Source organism: Aedes albopictus, chromosome 1, assembly GCF_035046485.1.
Source record: "Aedes albopictus strain Foshan chromosome 1, AalbF5, whole genome shotgun sequence".
In the NCBI taxonomy this organism is placed as follows: domain Eukaryota; kingdom Metazoa; phylum Arthropoda; class Insecta; order Diptera; family Culicidae; genus Aedes; species Aedes albopictus.
The window spans coordinates 242594118-242612396 of record NC_085136.1 but is presented as its reverse complement, the minus strand read 5'-3'; the positions used below and the strand labels follow the sequence as shown (position 1 = coordinate 242612396).

General features: G+C 40.1%; 1 protein-coding gene across 1 annotated transcript in view; it reads left to right on the top strand.

Moving 5' to 3' along the window:
• Window positions 1–3752: 3752 nt before the first annotated feature.
• LOC109412274 (uncharacterized) overlaps window positions 3753–18279 on the top strand; it is a 489623-nt gene continuing 475096 nt past the window's right edge. Inside the window, exon 1 of the mRNA XM_062846519.1 lies at window positions 3753–5052. Within this exon, the coding sequence (XP_062702503.1) occupies window positions 4989–5052 (64 nt within the window). The 5' untranslated portion in view covers window positions 3753–4988. The remainder of the gene's footprint in view (window positions 5053–18279) is intronic.

Here is an 18279-nt window from a genome sequence, read left to right as displayed (position 1 = left end):
GTGCGAAAACGCGGGCTCGCGAACAAAACGTGTTCCGCCGTTTCCTCTAAACCATTGCACACTGGGCATTCGGGAGAATCCGCATGCCCGAAACGGTGTTGATACTGTCGGAAGCAACCATGACCTGTAAGGACCTGTGTCAGGTGGAATGTAACTTCCCCATGGCGCCTATTAATCAAACTATCTACCCTCGTTATCAACCTATGGGTCCACCTTCCTTTGGTGGAAATGTCCCACGCGCGCTGCCATTTGACCATAGAGGCCATCCTGGCAGTCCTGCGTATGCCTCTTGTGCCGCGCATTTCGAAGCACTCCATGTCCTCACCGATAATAATGCTGATAGGCACCATACCAGTAATGACGCAGAGAGCGTCGTGTGACACGGTACGGTACGTGCTCGCAACCCTTAGGCACATAAGCCTGTAAGTACTTTCCAGCTTCCGTCGGTAGCATTTAGTACTTAGCGCGGTGCCCCACGCCGGGCCGCCATACCTAAGTATGGACGTAGCAACACTAGTCAGAAGCTTGCGCTTACTGGTGTACACCGCAGAGCTATTGGACATCATCCGGAACAGTGCCGCAATAGCTGTGGAGGCTCTTTTACAGGCATAATCGACGTGGCTACCGAAGGTAAGCTTATCGTCGATCATCACGCCCAAGTGTTTGACGGAGCGCTTTGACAGGATAGTGCACTCTCCTACACTGATCTCCGTCTGCTGCTCCGACTTCCGGTTATTAACAACCGTCACCTCTGTCTTGTGGTGAGCCAGCTCCAGTTTCCTGGATCGCATCCACGCCTCCACAACCTTGATCGAGTGGTCAGTAGTCAACTTCACCTCCTCGATCGTTTCACCGTAGACTTCGAGCGTAATGTCGTCGGCAAATCCGACATTCTCCATTCCAACTGGGTACTCTAACCTCAACACCTCGTCGTACATGACATTCCATAACACCGGACCCAGGATGGCACCTTGCGGGACTCCTGAGGTTATGTGAAAGCACTTCCGACCCACCTCCTTGTCGTAGACTAGTACACGATTCTGAAAGTAACTTCCGAGAATCTTGTTCAGGTACTCCGGTATCCCCAGACGCAAGAGCGCATCGGCAATAGCAGACCAGCTGGCGCTATTAAACGCATTCCTTACATCCAGAGTCACTACCGCGCAAAAGCGAATTCCCCTCCTCTTAGGCTCGAGTGCTTTCTCGGCGGTTTTTGTAACCGACAAGATAGCGTCTACGGTGGACCACCCCTTCCGGAAGCCGTACTGGTTGCTCGAAAGACCATTTTCGCCCTCAGTGAACCTCAACATTCTATTGAGGATGATCTTTTCGAGCACCTTCCCCGCCGTGTCAATCAAGCATATTGGTCTATATGCCGACGGGTCTCCGGGTGGTTTCCCCGCCTTTGGCAATAGTACCAGGCTCTGCCTCTTTCAAGCTTCCGGAAAAACTCCCTCGTCCAGGTATTTCTGCATAGCAGACCTGAACATCTCGGGAGCCTCTACAATGGCTACTTTTAAGGCCAGGTTCGGAACTCCGTCCGGACCAGGGGCCTTACCTACGCTAAGGGACTTAGCTATCCCCACAAGTTCCACATCGGTGACCCTCTCCTCATCGCCAGCCCCAGTCCCCGGCTGTCCTACGAAAGAAGGCCAAGGACTAGGATCATGACGCGGAAAAAGTCCTCCAATGATCCCCTCCAACATCTCTGGAGATTGCTCTGTAGGAGCCATCACACCTCTCGTCTCGGCCATAACGATCCTGTAGGTGTCAACCCACGGGTTCGTATTGGCACTCTGACAGAGACCCTCAAAGTAGGCCTTTTTGCTTGCTCTTATCTCGGTCTTAAGCGCGGCATTTGCAGCGGCGAACACCACCCGCCGTTCGTTTCGCTCTTCCTCTGATCGTGCTCGCTGCATCCGCCGCCTAGCCCGCAGGCAGACGCGGTGCAGGTCCGTAATCGCGTCGGTCTACCAGTAAGCTGGTGGCCTCCCATTTCTAGGGTGGACTCGCCTAGGCATGGTCGCATCACACGCACGTGAGAGCACCGCTACTAGCTCGTCGCCGTCTAAACCGATTAATTTTCGCTCACGGCGGAGCGCCTTCCTAAATACCTCTTCGTCGAAGTATGATGTCTTCCACCTGCGAGGGCTTGGCCTTAGCCTAGCCGCCTTTTTCTCTACCCGCTGCCTGCTGTTGTTGTAGTCGATACTGTAGTGAACCGCCAGGTGGTCGCTGTGAGTGTAGCCATCATCTACTCTCCAGTTCGAACTACTTGTTAGGCCAGGACTACAAAAGGTCACGTCAATAATTGACTCCGCTTCGTTTTGGCTAAAGGTACTCTTGGTACCGACATTAGCCAAGTCGACATCTAAGATGGCCAGTGTTTCTAGCAGGATCTGACCCCGCTGGTTCGTGAAACGGCTTCCCCATTCCATTAAAGTCACCCGCTATTACCACCGGCCTTCGCCCTGTTAGCACGGTTGTTATGCGGTCCAGCATTTGCGTGAACTGCTCGATCGGCCACCGCGGAGGCGCATAACAGCTACAGAAGAACACCCCGTTTACTTTGGCGACCACGAAGCCCTCATAGGTAGTAGAGACACCAACTCCTGGACGGGGTGTTTACCCGTCGTCCATATCGTCGCCATTTTCCTGGTCCCATCCGCGAGCCAGTTGCCGTTGCCGGCGGGTACTCGGTATGGGTCCGATATGATGGCGATATCCGTCTCCCACTCAGAAACCGCCTGACAAAGCAGTTGCTGAGCCGCATCACAGTGGTTCAGGTTCAGCTGCGTTACCTGCACTGTGATTTGTTGTTCACTGCGGCTTTCTTGAAGGCCGGGCACCTTGGACCACCCATCGGATGTCTGTTGTTCGAGGATTTCCTGGTTCAGATCATGCAGATGGGCGGACTCGTGCAGCTTTGGGCCTTATGACCTTCAGCGCCGCATCGCCTGCACAGTTTGCGCCTGTCGGGGCCTTTGCAATCCCACGACTTGTGTCCTGGTTCCAGACACCTGAAGCAAACCTCTGGTGGCTCGTGGAATGTCAGGTGACATACACACCAACCCACCTTTATGCTCCCTACTTTAACGGACTTTTTGACGTCCGCCACAGGTAGCTGAACCAAAGCTATCTGTGTCCCTGCTGGCTCTTTCCGTAGCTTAACGGCTACGGAACGAGCTCTTCCACTTCGGTGATCTCATCAATGTCCTTGACCTTCAGAGTCGCCTCATGTGTCAGAGCTCTCACCTGCACACCCTCACCAAGGACCTCTTCTGCCAGCCTTTTATAGGCGGCGCCCTTATGCTCCTTCTGGCGCTTCAGCTCCAGGATCATATCGCCCGTACGAGTACGTCTAATACTGCGTACGTCGGCTCCAAGACCCTCAAGCTTGGCGTCGCTTCGCATCATCTTCAAGACGTCCGAGTACTTAGATTGTGCGTCTTGATGACGATAGCATCGCCTTTCTCGCGCTTGGCACCTGCCCTCCTACGCCTTGGCTTGGTGTCCTGCGCTACTACCTGCGGATTCACCGCAGCGTCTTCCAGTCGGCGTGTGTTGAACCGGCGCCCGATTTTCTTCTCCTGTCGCTGGATCCTAGCAATGCGCAGTCGGATGTCGCCGAATAGGAGATGATGGTCGAAAGCAATGTCGGCGCTACGTTTGTTCCGCAATTACTTTCAAAAATCTCAAATGAGACATGTCCTTAGTAATCCAACATTATCTGAACCACCCTAGACAGCTCCACCTGATCCGGCTATTACGTAGCAAAATAACAATCCTCGCGAATATTTGCCATTTCTCTCTTCTCTCACACACACACACACCTTATCAGAATCCTGAAACTCGCATAACCCAATTCTCACTAACGAAATCTCTCGCTCCCTATATCCTTTTCTCTCCCCAATTGCATCTCAACAACATTCCAGGACACGATAGCCAAAGGCAGGCACGATACCAAAGCAAGCATTCCCCATTCATGACCTGCTCTCAATTCAGCATCAGTTGGCGAACCATTATTACCTCACATCACATCCACCGAAACGGGGCGTTTAGCAAACCATTCGCATCCTCACCGCGTCGTCAGTCAGTAGAGTTTCGGCCGGCACCCAGTGAGCAAGCATCTTCTTTTGGAGTCTCCGCGCGAAGTGTTCTAACATCTACCAAATATCCCATTCATCATAAGCCTCTGGATAGATCCGGTCGTTGCCTCCGCCACTGCGACCGCGCCGCTGGTTCCTTGCCGTTGAACCGGGGACAATAAGTGATTGAAATTGGGGCATCACCATTCTGCTAGGGAATCCGAAGCTTTTCTAAAGTGGGGTGGAGTCAGTTGTGGTGTTGTTTTCTACCGAGTTCATCCGTCAAGAAGAATACCATCGCCACCCCGCCCGTGCGGTCAAGAGCAAGAGGTTAATCGCCCGGAAACGAGTTCGCGTGATACTGTGCGGTGGTGGTGTGGCAGATCCCCGTTGATTCAAGTGGAAAAGTGCGTGTCAGTCGGTTGTTTTCTCATAACAAGCTCGTGCGGTGAGTTGTTGTGCTATCATCATCCCCCAGCCCGCTTCTCTGCCTTCGTGAAGAATACGCGTATTAATGCTGGAAAGCTCTCCCAGCGGTACTTGTCAGGTGCTGGCCAGAAGCAAGGTATACCGGTAGTCGTTGTTGGCGAGGTCTTGTGAAAGTGAAACTTTGTTAAGGGAAAAAAGCGAAATCGTGTGCACGGTGGGAATATTTCTTGGAAGATGAAAGTGCTATGTTTGGTGGATCTATCTGAATCTTGACAAATTGAAAAAAGTTACTCCACAAACCCCACGGAATGTGCTAATCCAATTTCATAAGGACATCTGAATTCGTCATCATCATCCACATCGGCTACTTTTGTTATCGCTACTCGCAGCTTGTAAACCCGGAAGGACTACGTTTGGTTGACACTTCATCCTTCCCGGAGCACCGAATACTGCGAAAACCAGAGTGCAAACATGTTCTCCTTTTGCTCAAAACCACCCTCGGATGCTTCGTCGTCGCAACGCACTCAACTGGACGGTAAGTTCTTCATTTCGCACTGGACGGACGTCCTATTTCAGAGCATTCAATGGTATCTAGGTTTGAGAACATAAGCAAGGATGCCAGTTATTTTTTATGATTTTTTTAACTACTGCTAATTCTACACTTGTGCATGAAGCTCTGCACCTTCGGTCACGCCCAACGTTCGATAGATAAAGCTAAATTGGTGCCTACTGGATCAGTGGAAAGCAGTAGTACCATTTGGCAGGTTAATTCATTTTTATAGAAAGTTTTTCTTAACGTTCCTTCAAAGATTTTTCTCTGGGGGCTATCCCGGGACATTTCTTTCGGCATTTCTTCAGAAATTCGTTCAGAGACTACTTCAAAAACTTCTGAGACTTTTCCAGAAATTTATTGGAAATTTTGAATTTTGCTTTCGTAAATTCCTTCAGGAACTTCTCCGGGTACCTTCGGTGATTCTCTCCATAATACTTTCGTAGATTCCTTCACAAATAATCCCGAAAATATTTTCTGGCGACATTCCCAAATGAATTTCTGTAGGGGTTTTTAAAGATGTTGCTGAAGGAAGAAGGAAGAAGTTTTTGAGGGAATTCTTGAAACAATTCTTGGCAAAATCTCTGTAGGAATTGCTGTATGCATCTGCGAAAAATATTCTGCTGAAGTCCCAGGACAAGTTTCTGGAGGACAACTCTGAAGGACATGCCTAGAAAATCAACCAAAAGGGATTTCCGGGGGGATTCCCAGTATAAATTCGTAGTGGAATATCCGAAGGAATGTCAGTATCAACCCACCGAGGAGTTTTCTGGTGTAATCCTCAAAGAAATTCCTCAAGAAATACTCGGAGGACATCTTGCAGAAATCCCAAAAGTAATTCTTGAAAAAAATCCTCAATAAAATTTCTGTACGAATCCTCATAGAAATGCTTAGATGAATCCCCAAAGAAAATGCTAGAGGAATTCCGAAGGAAGTTCGAAATTCGAAGGAATTTTGGCAATTTCTGAATGAGGTTCTGGGATATCTCGAAACAATTTCAAATGGAATCCCTGAATAGATCCCCGAAGAAATGACTGGGAAAACTCTCAAAGTAACTCTTAACAGTAACCTCCAAAGAAATGAAGTTCTCCGGATTATTTCCTGGAGGCACTCTAGAAGGCATTCCTGAGTAAATTCCCTTAGGAAGTCTTTTGGGATTCTCCAAATCCTTGAAGAAAACCTTTCGAAAGAATCCCCGACGAAATTATATAAAGGCCTATCCATTAACTACGTGAAATTTTGGGGAGAAGCGGACTGAGGGTTCAAGCCAAAGCTCATGCTCCATACAAATTTCAAAAATTGGGGGGGTAGGTCAAAAAAATTGTCTACGTAGTTTGTGAACAGCGCCAAAATAATTCCGAAGGATTTTGCAAAGAAGCATTACCTGAAAAAACTTCCCGATGAATAAAAAAAAATCCTGAAGATATCCTTAAAAATCTTATAAGAAAATCTTGAAGACATTTCCGAAAAAAAATTGTAGCAATTTTAGAAGAAATCTCCCAAAACATTTCCTGGAGGCATCCCCGAAGGAATTGCTGGAGTTATCTTTGATTAAGTTCCTGAAAAAAAAAACACCGGAGAACTTCCTGAATAAGTCCTCGAAGGAAATTCTGAAACCATATAAAAAAAACCAGCGAAAAGAACGGGGCCAACCAAGCTGGTAGCTTTCTGGATAGGAATGGTCGCTCTGGTTCGGAGATTACAGACTCCTCCTGTCTTTGAATTGATTGGACCTCTTGAACAGTTTCATCATTAGGCTCGATGGTAGCTTGCGGTGGAGCAGGTTTAGGTGTGTCACATCTTTGGTATTCATGAACTACATCTTCTTCAAAATCAGGAATTTCTGTGTACTCTTCGAGAAGTGTTTACCATGGTATCAGGTATCAGTATGTCGGTTCCAGAGGCACGTTCTCCTTCATTTGGGAAATTTGTGCCATCGCCATGAACACGAGACTATTTATCATTTACTTGAGGGAGAAGGGAAGGAAATACTCATACTCATACTCATACTCATTAAGTGCTAATTTGCCTGAAATGGCGGGTATTAGTTGCACATACTATGCATGTCAAACCACATCCACATGGATATTTTCCAAACAGCATGAGTCGACTTTACTTAGCGTTCGTGACTTATTAGTAAAAGTTCTGCCTCTGATCAACGGAGTGATCTCCTTGTTACTTATAAAATGATACCTTTAGGTTGAGTGGGCTGTTACGTCTCAAATAACAAAAAGTGGACACAAAATACATAAGATTGGCGTTGTCATATAATGTTAATGGATTCAAAAATGATTATTCAACATTTGATTTAAAATTAGGTACACCGGGGAAAGGTTAAAAGGGTGGGGTAAGATGAAGCAGTGGGTTAACATGATATTATCTAGTAATGATAAGCAATTTGAATGTCAAAACATTTTATTTAATCAAACAATCATTTGGTCAAGGGTAATCAAGAATAAATCTTTTTCAAAACATCACAGTTTTTATTAGGAATTCACCCCACCGAATGCAACCCATGCTTAATATATGTCAATGTGAATGACATCTTATAGTATAAGCCTAAAATATATTGGAAATATAACAATTTGCAAGTAATCTGATGAATTGCAATAATAGTAGTCTTGTGCAGTGATTTTTTTCTATGTTCATCTGGGTTATCTGTAGTTTTTTTATAAGACACTTTGGTCTTGATTAAAACTTCACGCATTTCAATGGTTTCAATGTTATGACTGCATAAAATATAGTGGTTAATCATGTAAAATTTCTTCTTTTGTGGAAAGTGAGTTTGACAACAGATTCAGTATGGGGAGAAATGTCACTTGGCCCTGCAGAGCGTGATGAAATCGAAATTAAAAGGAATACTAAAAACCCGATTTAATCCACCTATGGTGAACAGAACCCTTCTTACACTTATTAAAATTATTGTTGTATTATTCGTATGTATGATTGTGATTTTTGATCATTCTAGAAAATATTGTAGATTTGGCATCAAGTTGATTGCTTTCCATAATAGAATCATCGACCATGGACTCGACTACCAGAAATACCAGCCAGAATCTCCTAGAATCTTGTATGGAATGTTTAAACAATATAGCTTACATGTTCTGGAATATTGTATCTCTTGTTAACTGCCAATCTATTAATACATGGGTAAGAATATCATCGAGATACACTTTGTCAAATATTCTTTATCAGTTGAATAAATTAGATCCAAAGTACTTGGGACCCATGGTTATGGCACAGAGAAACAGACGTCACACTTCGCTTGCCATCGATCACCTTTTTAACGGTTGATTCAAATTTTCGGCAATAGGTCGATTGATCACGCATCGTTTCTGCTTATGTTTGGCGTTTGCTCACTACCGCCACCTAGTGATTGCCCGGCCAAGCACAGTACGTTTAGTATTGGGCGGTTATGTTTTGATGACGATGTTTTTCAATGAAACTTGTTCTAAGAGTTACGTCTGTTTCTATATGGTTATGGATCGAAACCAAGCGTCATTTATACAAATCTTATGGTATAAAAGGGATAAACATAGCCGGGGCCCGTGTCGTAATGGTCACACGTTCACTTCATATATAAGGACTGTGGTACTTATATATTGTTGAATAATCTTCAATTGGGTTGTTTAATGAATGAAATTTTGCTATTTTCTATAGCCTAATTGAAAGAGCTCATTTTTCTGAGCATTACGTGATTTTATTGAATTTCAATACCTTTGTTCTGATGTTCAAATTAACAATAGTTATTTATGCAACAAGTTGCAAAATGATGATTTTTTCAGCACGAGTTGTACATTTATCCAACGAGGCTTGCCGAGTTGGATAAATACAACGAGTGCTGAAAAAATCGAGTTTTGCAACGAGTTGCATACAAAGTTTTTTGTAATTACGAAAAACGCCCATCGATTACCACCTTTATTTGCTACACAAACACATTCTGGGACAACAGGCAGGTGGGCTTCCACGTGTTTTAGCCTTTTATCCAATCAAGTAGGCATTTCAGTAGGCCGGTAGATCAGGACAGACCGAGATGACTGTCACAAATTTTCAAGCTCCTGCCCAGTTCGGTCTGGCACTTAGCCTTCAAATTCGGCAAGAAATAACCGGAAATGAACTGCAGGACGTGCCTGCACATAAAAGAAATACACTTCCGGCAAATATACTTAGTTTGTAGTGCAAAAGAATGTAAAAGAATAATCAAATTGGCCATACAAACAACAGTGCCGAAAAGTACTACTTTTCGGCACACTTAAGAGTGCCGAAAAGTAGTACATTTCGGCACCGTTGTTTAAGTGTGGAAAAGTAGGCCTTTTCACGGCATTTTCTCTGATGGAAAAATGAGACTTTTCCCAACGTAATTACAAAAAACAGTTTTCGTGGATAGAATGGCAGTTCAATCGATAAAATGACAGTTCGACCCGAACAAAAAAAAAATCCCCATACAAACTTTAAATGCATTTTAAAAATAGTTTCCGGACTTCAAAAAATATGAATTTTTTTATTTGGACTATTTTTGGGGCGGAGAATCCGATTATGAAATAATCCGGATCCCCCTAAACGCGGAATTTATACAAAATGGCCAAGTTTGAGATGCTGTGACTATGGTTTGCTTTGACGGATTGAGCTCAATTTCTGATACGGACCTAATAATATGCTGAATTTTATGTATACGAAGTACGAAATGTTTTCGTTCACAGGTTTGGGCGTGACAAGGCGTTCAAAATGTGCAAAAGTGATCGGACAGCGGCACGCGTGTAAATCAAAGGGGTACCGCTGTCCGATCACTTTTGCACATTTTGAACGCCTTGTCACGCCCAAACCTGTGAACGAAAACATTTCGTACTTCGTATACGTAAAATTCAGCATATCAGTAGTTCCATGTCAGAAATTGAGCTCAATCCGTCAAAGCAAACCATAGTTACAGCATCTCAAATCTGGTCATTTTATATGAAAATCGGCGTTTGTCCGATCAATTACACAGCGTAACAAAAATTAACTTTATGCAATTCAGTATCATAATTTACATTTTATATAACTCATTTTGGTATCATAATGGCCAATTTTTCCGAACTGGCTCATTATGCAACTGGAATGAGTTGCATAATGAAAAATAGTTGTATAATGTTCATAATGCAACTCATTTGAGTTGCATTATGAACATTATGCAACTCAAATGGGTTGCATTATGAAAAAATCATTGCATAAAATTTTGTATGGAACTCGTTGCAAAACTCGATTTTTTCAGCACTCTTCGTATTTATCCAACTCGGCAAGCCTCGTTGGATAAATGTACGACTCGTGCTAAAAAAAATCAACTTTTTGCAACTCGTTACATAAATAACTATTTGGTCTGTCTCAAGAGCAAACTTATGTGTCTCCGAAGGACTTTGGGCCGCTGAATCCGAATCCGGGCTCAGATTTGCTCTAACACATCACAATTTTGAGCTATACTTCAATTCATAGGACAAAATATGTGATTTTGGGCTTTTTTGACTGCAAGCCATGAAGCATGGACATATTTTTTTAAGCAATCAAAAGGTTTATTGGTCAATTAACATCTAAATTAACGACTCATGCAAAATATTTCATTTTACCAAATCGAATTTGATAGTTTTAAGCGATTTATGTTAGGTACGATGTTTTCCATACAAGTCACCCTCCAATAGTTGCATGCAAGTTTTCATACTAACATAAAATGCTTAAATCTATCAAATTTGATTAGGTAAAACGAAATATTTTGCATGAATCGTTAATTTAGATGTTAATTGACCAATCAACTTTTTGATTGCTTAAAAAAATATTTCCAAGCTTAATGGCTTGCAGCCAAAAAATCCCAAAATCACATATTTTGCCCTATAAATTGAGGTATAGCTCAAAATTGTGACGTGTTGGAGAAAATCTGAGCCCGGATTCGGATTCAGCGGCCCAAAATCCTTCGGCGACACATGAGTTTGCTCTTGAGACAAAAAAATGTTGCGCTGTGTTATGCACCACAGTGTATATAAATGAATTTTTGTCTGTCTGTCTGTCTAACCGTTATGCATTTGGAAACTACTAAACCAATCGGTATGGATTTTTTTATGTGGGTATTTTTGGGGCCGGGGAAGGTTCTTAGCTTGGTGTGAGACCTTTCCTGTCTCTGGAACGACTTTGACTTTGCGGGGAACGTCCCTGTTGAGCTGTATGCCAAAAAACACAGTAGGCAGGCAGTACGACGTTAGCCGGGACAGCTAGTATAATAATAATAAAAAAGGAATTTATTGAGATTTCTCCCAAATACTCTTCAAAAGAAATCTCGGTAACTAAATGTCCAATCAAAATAAAATTCAATACAATTGTACGAAGATGTTGTAGCTTTCATTTGATGCTAAGAGAACCCGAATCGGTTGACAGACGGCTGAGAAATTTATTATGATACATTTTATCAAAAAATCTCTCAATAGCGTAAATTTTATTACTCCTAAGTACTCCTCGAAAGATATCTCGGAAACAAAATGTCCAAACAGAATGAAATTCAATAGCGTTCTACTAGGATGCTGCACCTTTCATTTGCTGATGAGAGAACTCAAATCGATTGACACACGGCTGGTCAATTTATAATGAAGCATTTTTCAAAGACCTCTTAAAAAAGTTAAGTTGTATTACTCCAAGGTACTCCTCGAAAGATATCACGGTTACAAAATGTCCAATCGGAATGAAATTCAAAAGTGTTCTTCTAGGATGCAGTAGCTTTCGTTTGGGACCTTAAGAATCCAAATCGGTTGATAGACGGCTGAGAAATTTATGGTGATACACTTTGTCAAAAATATCTAAAATAATTAAGTTGTACTACTCCCTAGCACTCTTTGAAAGATATCTCGGTAACCGAACGTCCAATCAAAATAAAATTCAATAGCGTTCTACTAGGATGTAGTAGCTTTCATTTGCTTCCAAGAGAACTCAAATCGGTCAACAGACGGTTGAGAACCGTGAGTGACATTTTTTTGTAACATACATACACACACACACACACACACATACACACACACGCACATACAGACATTTGCTCAATTCGTCGAGCTGAGTTGATTGGTATATGTGACTCGGCCCTGCGGGCCTCGGATCGAAAGTCGGTTTTCCAAGCGGTATGTATACCCTTCTTATGGGTGTAAGAAGGGTAAAACGACTACTCTATAAAACTTAAAAACCATTGCACTGTACTTACAAAGTGAAAACTATCCATTAGAGTTGAATTACAAAAATCACCCGTACACTCGATACCTTCCAACCATCTTCCATGTGTTATAACTATTTAGAAATCAAAATGTATCAACATCATCCAATGATTCCGAAATGAAGCACAAAAGAACTAATAAAAGATTTAAAAAAGTTGTATTGAATCCTCGCATTGCGTCAATCTTGACTCATTTTGCGCATCACTGTTTGATGTTTTTTTTATATTTTATGGCATTTCCAAATTACTGATGTCTTCTTAATCTTGTTCTATATTTTCAATTATTTTTTTTTTTAATTTTAAATAACAATGTAACAATGATATATCTAAAACTAAGGTAAATCGAGTTAAGTACTGTTCCTTTTAATTCCACTAAGATGTTGCATTCTTTGACAGCTACGTATTTCGACCTCAACTGTTAGGTAATCTTCAGTGTCTCGTACTTAATCCGATTTCAATTTTACATGTAATCCACTAAAACGCCCAGGTTTATCATTATCATATATAAAACTGTTTCAAACAAACATTGATTGATTTAACTGTAAAAAAAATGATTACATATGCTTACCTTAAATTACGTGTATCAAGGGCGTGTGCCGAAAGAGTAATTAAAAGCTATTCTCTAAGAGCCGATTTCTTCACCTCGGATTCACCGGTAAACCAAACTAACCCATATATTTAAACCTGGTTTAACGCTTAAGCCAGGTTGAAGCAATCGGCCCTATGTGTCCAACTTGCGATCAAAAGTATTCATAGGAAGAATTTTCGCTTGTTAGTAAAACATCGAGCCCTGTAAAATCAAAGCACAATATACATAAAAGTTCTTATTATATTCGAAGAGCTACAGTGACCGGCACAAAAAAAGATCCACCATATAGTGATTACAGTTTTTAGTGAAAAATTCATGAAAAAATGATAAATTATAACTTTCAATGAATGCACTACATCCATTTTACATTGTTCTAGTAATCTATGTTGAAAAAATTTTGGTTTTTGAGGAATAAAATGATTTCTGATGAGTTTGGGAAAATTGCTTAAAAATTGGGTATGGCAGAAAAAAAGATCCACTTAGCAACTCATTCTGAAACTTCAAAATTTCGCCAAATTTTCACACGAGTTGCTTCTTGGTTTATGCTGTTGTGATGTTTTTGACATGTGAAATTTATTTTGACATGAGTTTTATCAATTTCAGGGTGATATGGTGCGAGTTTATTTTTCATGGTTAATATAATTGGTAAAATTTTCGCTAAGTTTTATGAGTATTGGTCGACTAATGCAAAGAAATACATATGTTGTGAAGATTATTAAGGATTATTTGATATTATTTGATACTATTTGATAACTCAAAACACTCTCACGTGTGTGCATCGCAATGATCACCTCCATCTGGGCCCTGTAGCATAATCGGGCTAATATTACAAGTTACAAGTTACAAGTACTAATATTACAAGTGCTAATAATTTGTGTTGCATAAAGGCTAAATTTTCCACTAATATTATTAGCACTTGTAATATTAGTGACCATGAAAGTACAAGTTGTTTTTGTTCATTTACCTGTCAAAATTCATCCGAAAGTTCACTATAAATTTGAAATGGCAGTTATTGTTTGTTTATTTTTTGCATTTTTTATTTTTTGCGTGTTTTACCGTTTTACACTCTCTATATTAGTCATGTTCATATTTTAGAAAGCATTTTTAATAATTTATTTCGAAAAGCTATCGAGATGCCCCAAAAGGGGTTCTTCTTCGGAGATATAACATAATAATCTCCTGGATACTTTTACTCAGAAATAATCATCCGTCCATGTTTCCCAAGCTATTTTGATTCTAAAAGTACAGACTTTTCGGTACCACGCAGAACAAAACTTAATTTATTACTGATAGAACTTGCTCGAACTGTTCAGTCATGTATGAACGACTTTTGTGGAATATGATAAGCTTTGATTTCGAGCTATAATCATTTCTGTAAGTCTTTTCGTTCAGTGGTTATGATTTTTTGAAGCGGTTATATAGCTCAAATTCACAAAATGGACTTGAAGCACAACGAAATCTTTATCAATTGAGCTGAAAATTTGACCAGAAGTCCATTTTAGCATGAGAATTATGAAACTTGCTTGACCGGTGGTTTTCCAGACATTTTCTAAAATATGAACATGTCTACTCTATATGTATGATGCATGAAGAAAAGCATGTGCTGATTGGATCATTTTCGGCCGATTTAACGATTTTTTTTAAGTATGGTATTCCTATTACTAAAATAACGAAACATGGAACAACATTAGTGATTATGCTGAACCAAGTACCTAGATTTTTAGTGAAATGTCCCAAAGATTCAATAGTACTGGTTGAAAAGGAATTGTTATGGCAACACTGATCACCCTAAGTCGTTTGCCATATATGGAGCTCAAAACCTGGGTGAGAATCGACGTGAGTGACGGGATGTCAATCGTCTGTCACAGGATTGTCATCGTGGCAGATCGAATGTGGAATCAACGTGCTCGATGTCGATGGCATATTATTTTGTTAACAGAATTATCGGTTTACTATTGATAGTGATTACGTTATCTTCATCATTGTTTTTTAATAGTTCCAAGGCAAAGTGCGTGAAATAACCGTGAGTTCCGTAGGTTATGAAAGGCTATAGCTATTGCCATCCACTATTTGCTTCTTAGATCCGGTCGAACGGCTAACCGTTGACCAAACTTTCTGAACTAGCGAAATCACGGCAAGGTATTGAACTCAATAAATATAATTATAGAAATCAGGACCTACACGGGGCTCGCTATTGAAGGCAAACGAGAAGTTTATACGGAACGGTAGAAGACCATGTAAGGGAATGAAATTTTGTGTCTTTTCTAATGCATATAACTAAAGATGAATATATTTCAGCTTTGAGCTGCTGTCGAGTAACTCCAGTGCTTCTTAGACTCCCACCAATCCGAACAGCAATAGATAAAGACGTTTAGCTATAATATGCCTAGTATTATGCTTTTCGTTGAAATTCGAAGTGTTCTGGGATGCAAAAAATTGAGCTCTTACCTACTTTTATATGTCGCAACTTTATTCGGATTAATGCTCATTGTAGCTCTTAATTAACTCAATGATGCCCAATACAAACAATTGATTCAAATTTATTTCGTATCTGCAACTTCACGAGATGTGCTTAAAGTCGCGACTTTGATTTGGTGCAGTGACTATAATACATAACTTCACCAAGAACCACCAATCCAAGATGGGTATTGTAGAAACTTTGGAGAATTTGAGAAACTCAGCAGAAATGATATTTTGTAAACAAAATGACGTGCACATCAACGCAATTATCTCTCAATGAGTTTTGAACACAATACCGATGGATAAATATTGCTAAACTTAATCGACGAAAACTGGAATTAAGGTTGAAATGTTAGATAAATAATATCTTTAGAGTTCATCAGAATGGTAAATCGATATATTTAAAACTGAATATGACTTCTGCAAACATTTAAATCAATTTGTAAATTATTTTACAAGACCTTCGAGACTTGTAATCAAAAGTACAAGTCATCTATATATATAAAAATGAGTTTGAAGTTTCTTTGAGGCAACAAAACTCAAGAACGGATGAACCGATCAGCATGATTTTTGCACGGTTCGGTTCGTATTCGTGGTGGCTGTGTTTATATGTACAAAAAGTTACGAAAACCAATTAGAAAAGGAAGAAAATTGACAAAGTACTGATTTCTCATGAGTTGGGAAGGAAATCAACACGATCGCAATAAAACCGATCTAGAGTGCGGTGCTTAAATTAGCTCAAAAGCTGTCAAACTACCACAGCTTGGCAAGACAGAGTTTGCCGGGACAGCTAGTAGTGTATATTTTATGCTTGTAGATTGTTTATGCAACAGACACTTGTAATTTCTACTAATAATATTAGTCCAACCGACTTGTAATATTAGACTTGTAACTTGTACTTGTAGGATTTTTATGCAACAGGAAATTATAAAATACAAGCTACAAGACTAATATTATTAGTAAAATTTTCATTATGCTACAGGCCCCTGCTTGTACTAAAGCTTGCTGGAGGTATATTTTATTATATACACAATGATAATTACAAATGTTCAATGTATTATAAGTGGTACACATGGTGCGCACTTATAATGTTAACTAGCAAAATAAAAACACACTGGTGTTCAATTATGCGCACACATGAAATGAGTGATTGCAAGAGATAATATCGTCAAATCATGTTGGTGTCTTCAGCACATTTATTTCTTGCATTCCAACAAAAAATATTGCTAAAGATAGCAAGATGATCTGACGCTTTATTTTTTGTAAACTTTTGATTCAGAGAATGGGTGTATTGTAGCGACAGTGGAATGTGATGTTAAAAGTTAGCATTATGATTGAACACCTGTTTGTACCACTTACAATACATTGAAATTTTGTAATTATCAAAGTGTATAAGATAGAATATACCTCGAGCAAGCTTTAGTACAAGCAGATGGAGGTGATCATTGCGATAAACAAACGTAAGGGTGTTTTGAGTTATCAAAAAGTATCAAATAATATCATATAATCCTTAATAATCTTCACAACATGTGAATTTCTTTGCATTAGTCGACCAAAACTCATAAAAATTGTTCAAAAAAGCACATTCCTGTTTGCCTGAAAGCTGAATTATTGTTGTATTGTAGATTAATAGCATTCATTCTTGCTTACAAATAACTTCTGTAGTTTGGAAAAAAAATACCAATTATATTAACCATGAAAAATAAACTCGCCCCATATTACCCTAAAATTGATAAAACTCATGTCAAAATAAATTTCACATGTCAAAAACATCACAACAGCATAAACCAAGAAGCAAAACGTGTGAAAATTTGGCGAAATTTTTAAGTTTCAGAATTAATTGCTAAGTGGATCTTTTTTTCTGTCATACCTACCCAATTTTTAAACAATTTTCCCAATCTCATCAGAAATCATTTTTTTCCTCAAAAACCAATTTTTTTCAACACAGATTACTAAAGCAATGTTAAATGGATGTAGTGCATTCATTGAAAGTCATGTTTTATCATTTTTGCATGTATTTTTCACTAGAAACTGTAATCACTATATGGTGGATCTTTTTTTGTGCCGGTCACTGTATCAGTACTTCTGCTAAACTAGCATATCAACAACTTACATAATTGGACAGTTTACATGGATGTTGAAAAAATAAGCGTGATTAAGTCATCATATTTGTTTAATGATTTCGCAATCGAAGCATCTTTCGTGGCCGTGTGATCGTCGTTTAGGTGTATCGTTACATGGTTTGGCATGCAAAGTATGTGCAACTAATACCCGCCAGTTCAGGCAAATTAGCACTTAATGAATATGAGTATGAGTATGAGTATGAGTATAAGTCACAGGTCTATGGTGCTTCCTCATGTGTATTAGTCGCACTAATGGGAAGTATTTGTTTACCTTCATTACAAATATCTATTTACCAGACATGTGGAAGGAATGTAGACTTTTATGATTTATGACTTTCGGCAGACTGTAGTGGGCTGGACATATTAAACGAACGCTAAACAAATTTAAACTCGTATTAATGACTCTGGCATTTGTTTCTCTCTAAATAGATTCAAATGTATTATAAGAAAGGGAACTTTATCTAGCAAAGTTTAGGTTCATCAGATTTGCCTAATAACATTTTTAAGGAGAAAGGTGGTAAAATACTAAATTCGAATTTGTTTTCATTTTCCCCGATGAAAGATTTTTTAACCTTCAGAATCTTAATCTATACAGTCAAGGCTAACTTATAACGAAAAAATATTTTAGGTTCATGAAAGTGCAATAATAATCGTGTTTCAGCACATCGTGTAGGGTCGTCATACACGCACAAGCAACAATGGATTAACATTGCGTCCTGAAAAAGGGCACTGTGATAACGCATAAGCGTTAATGCATTACCCCAGAACACGGTTGCAAAAATTCCGAAGCCCCAGACGAACGTGAGTTTTTGTTTTTGTCTTTT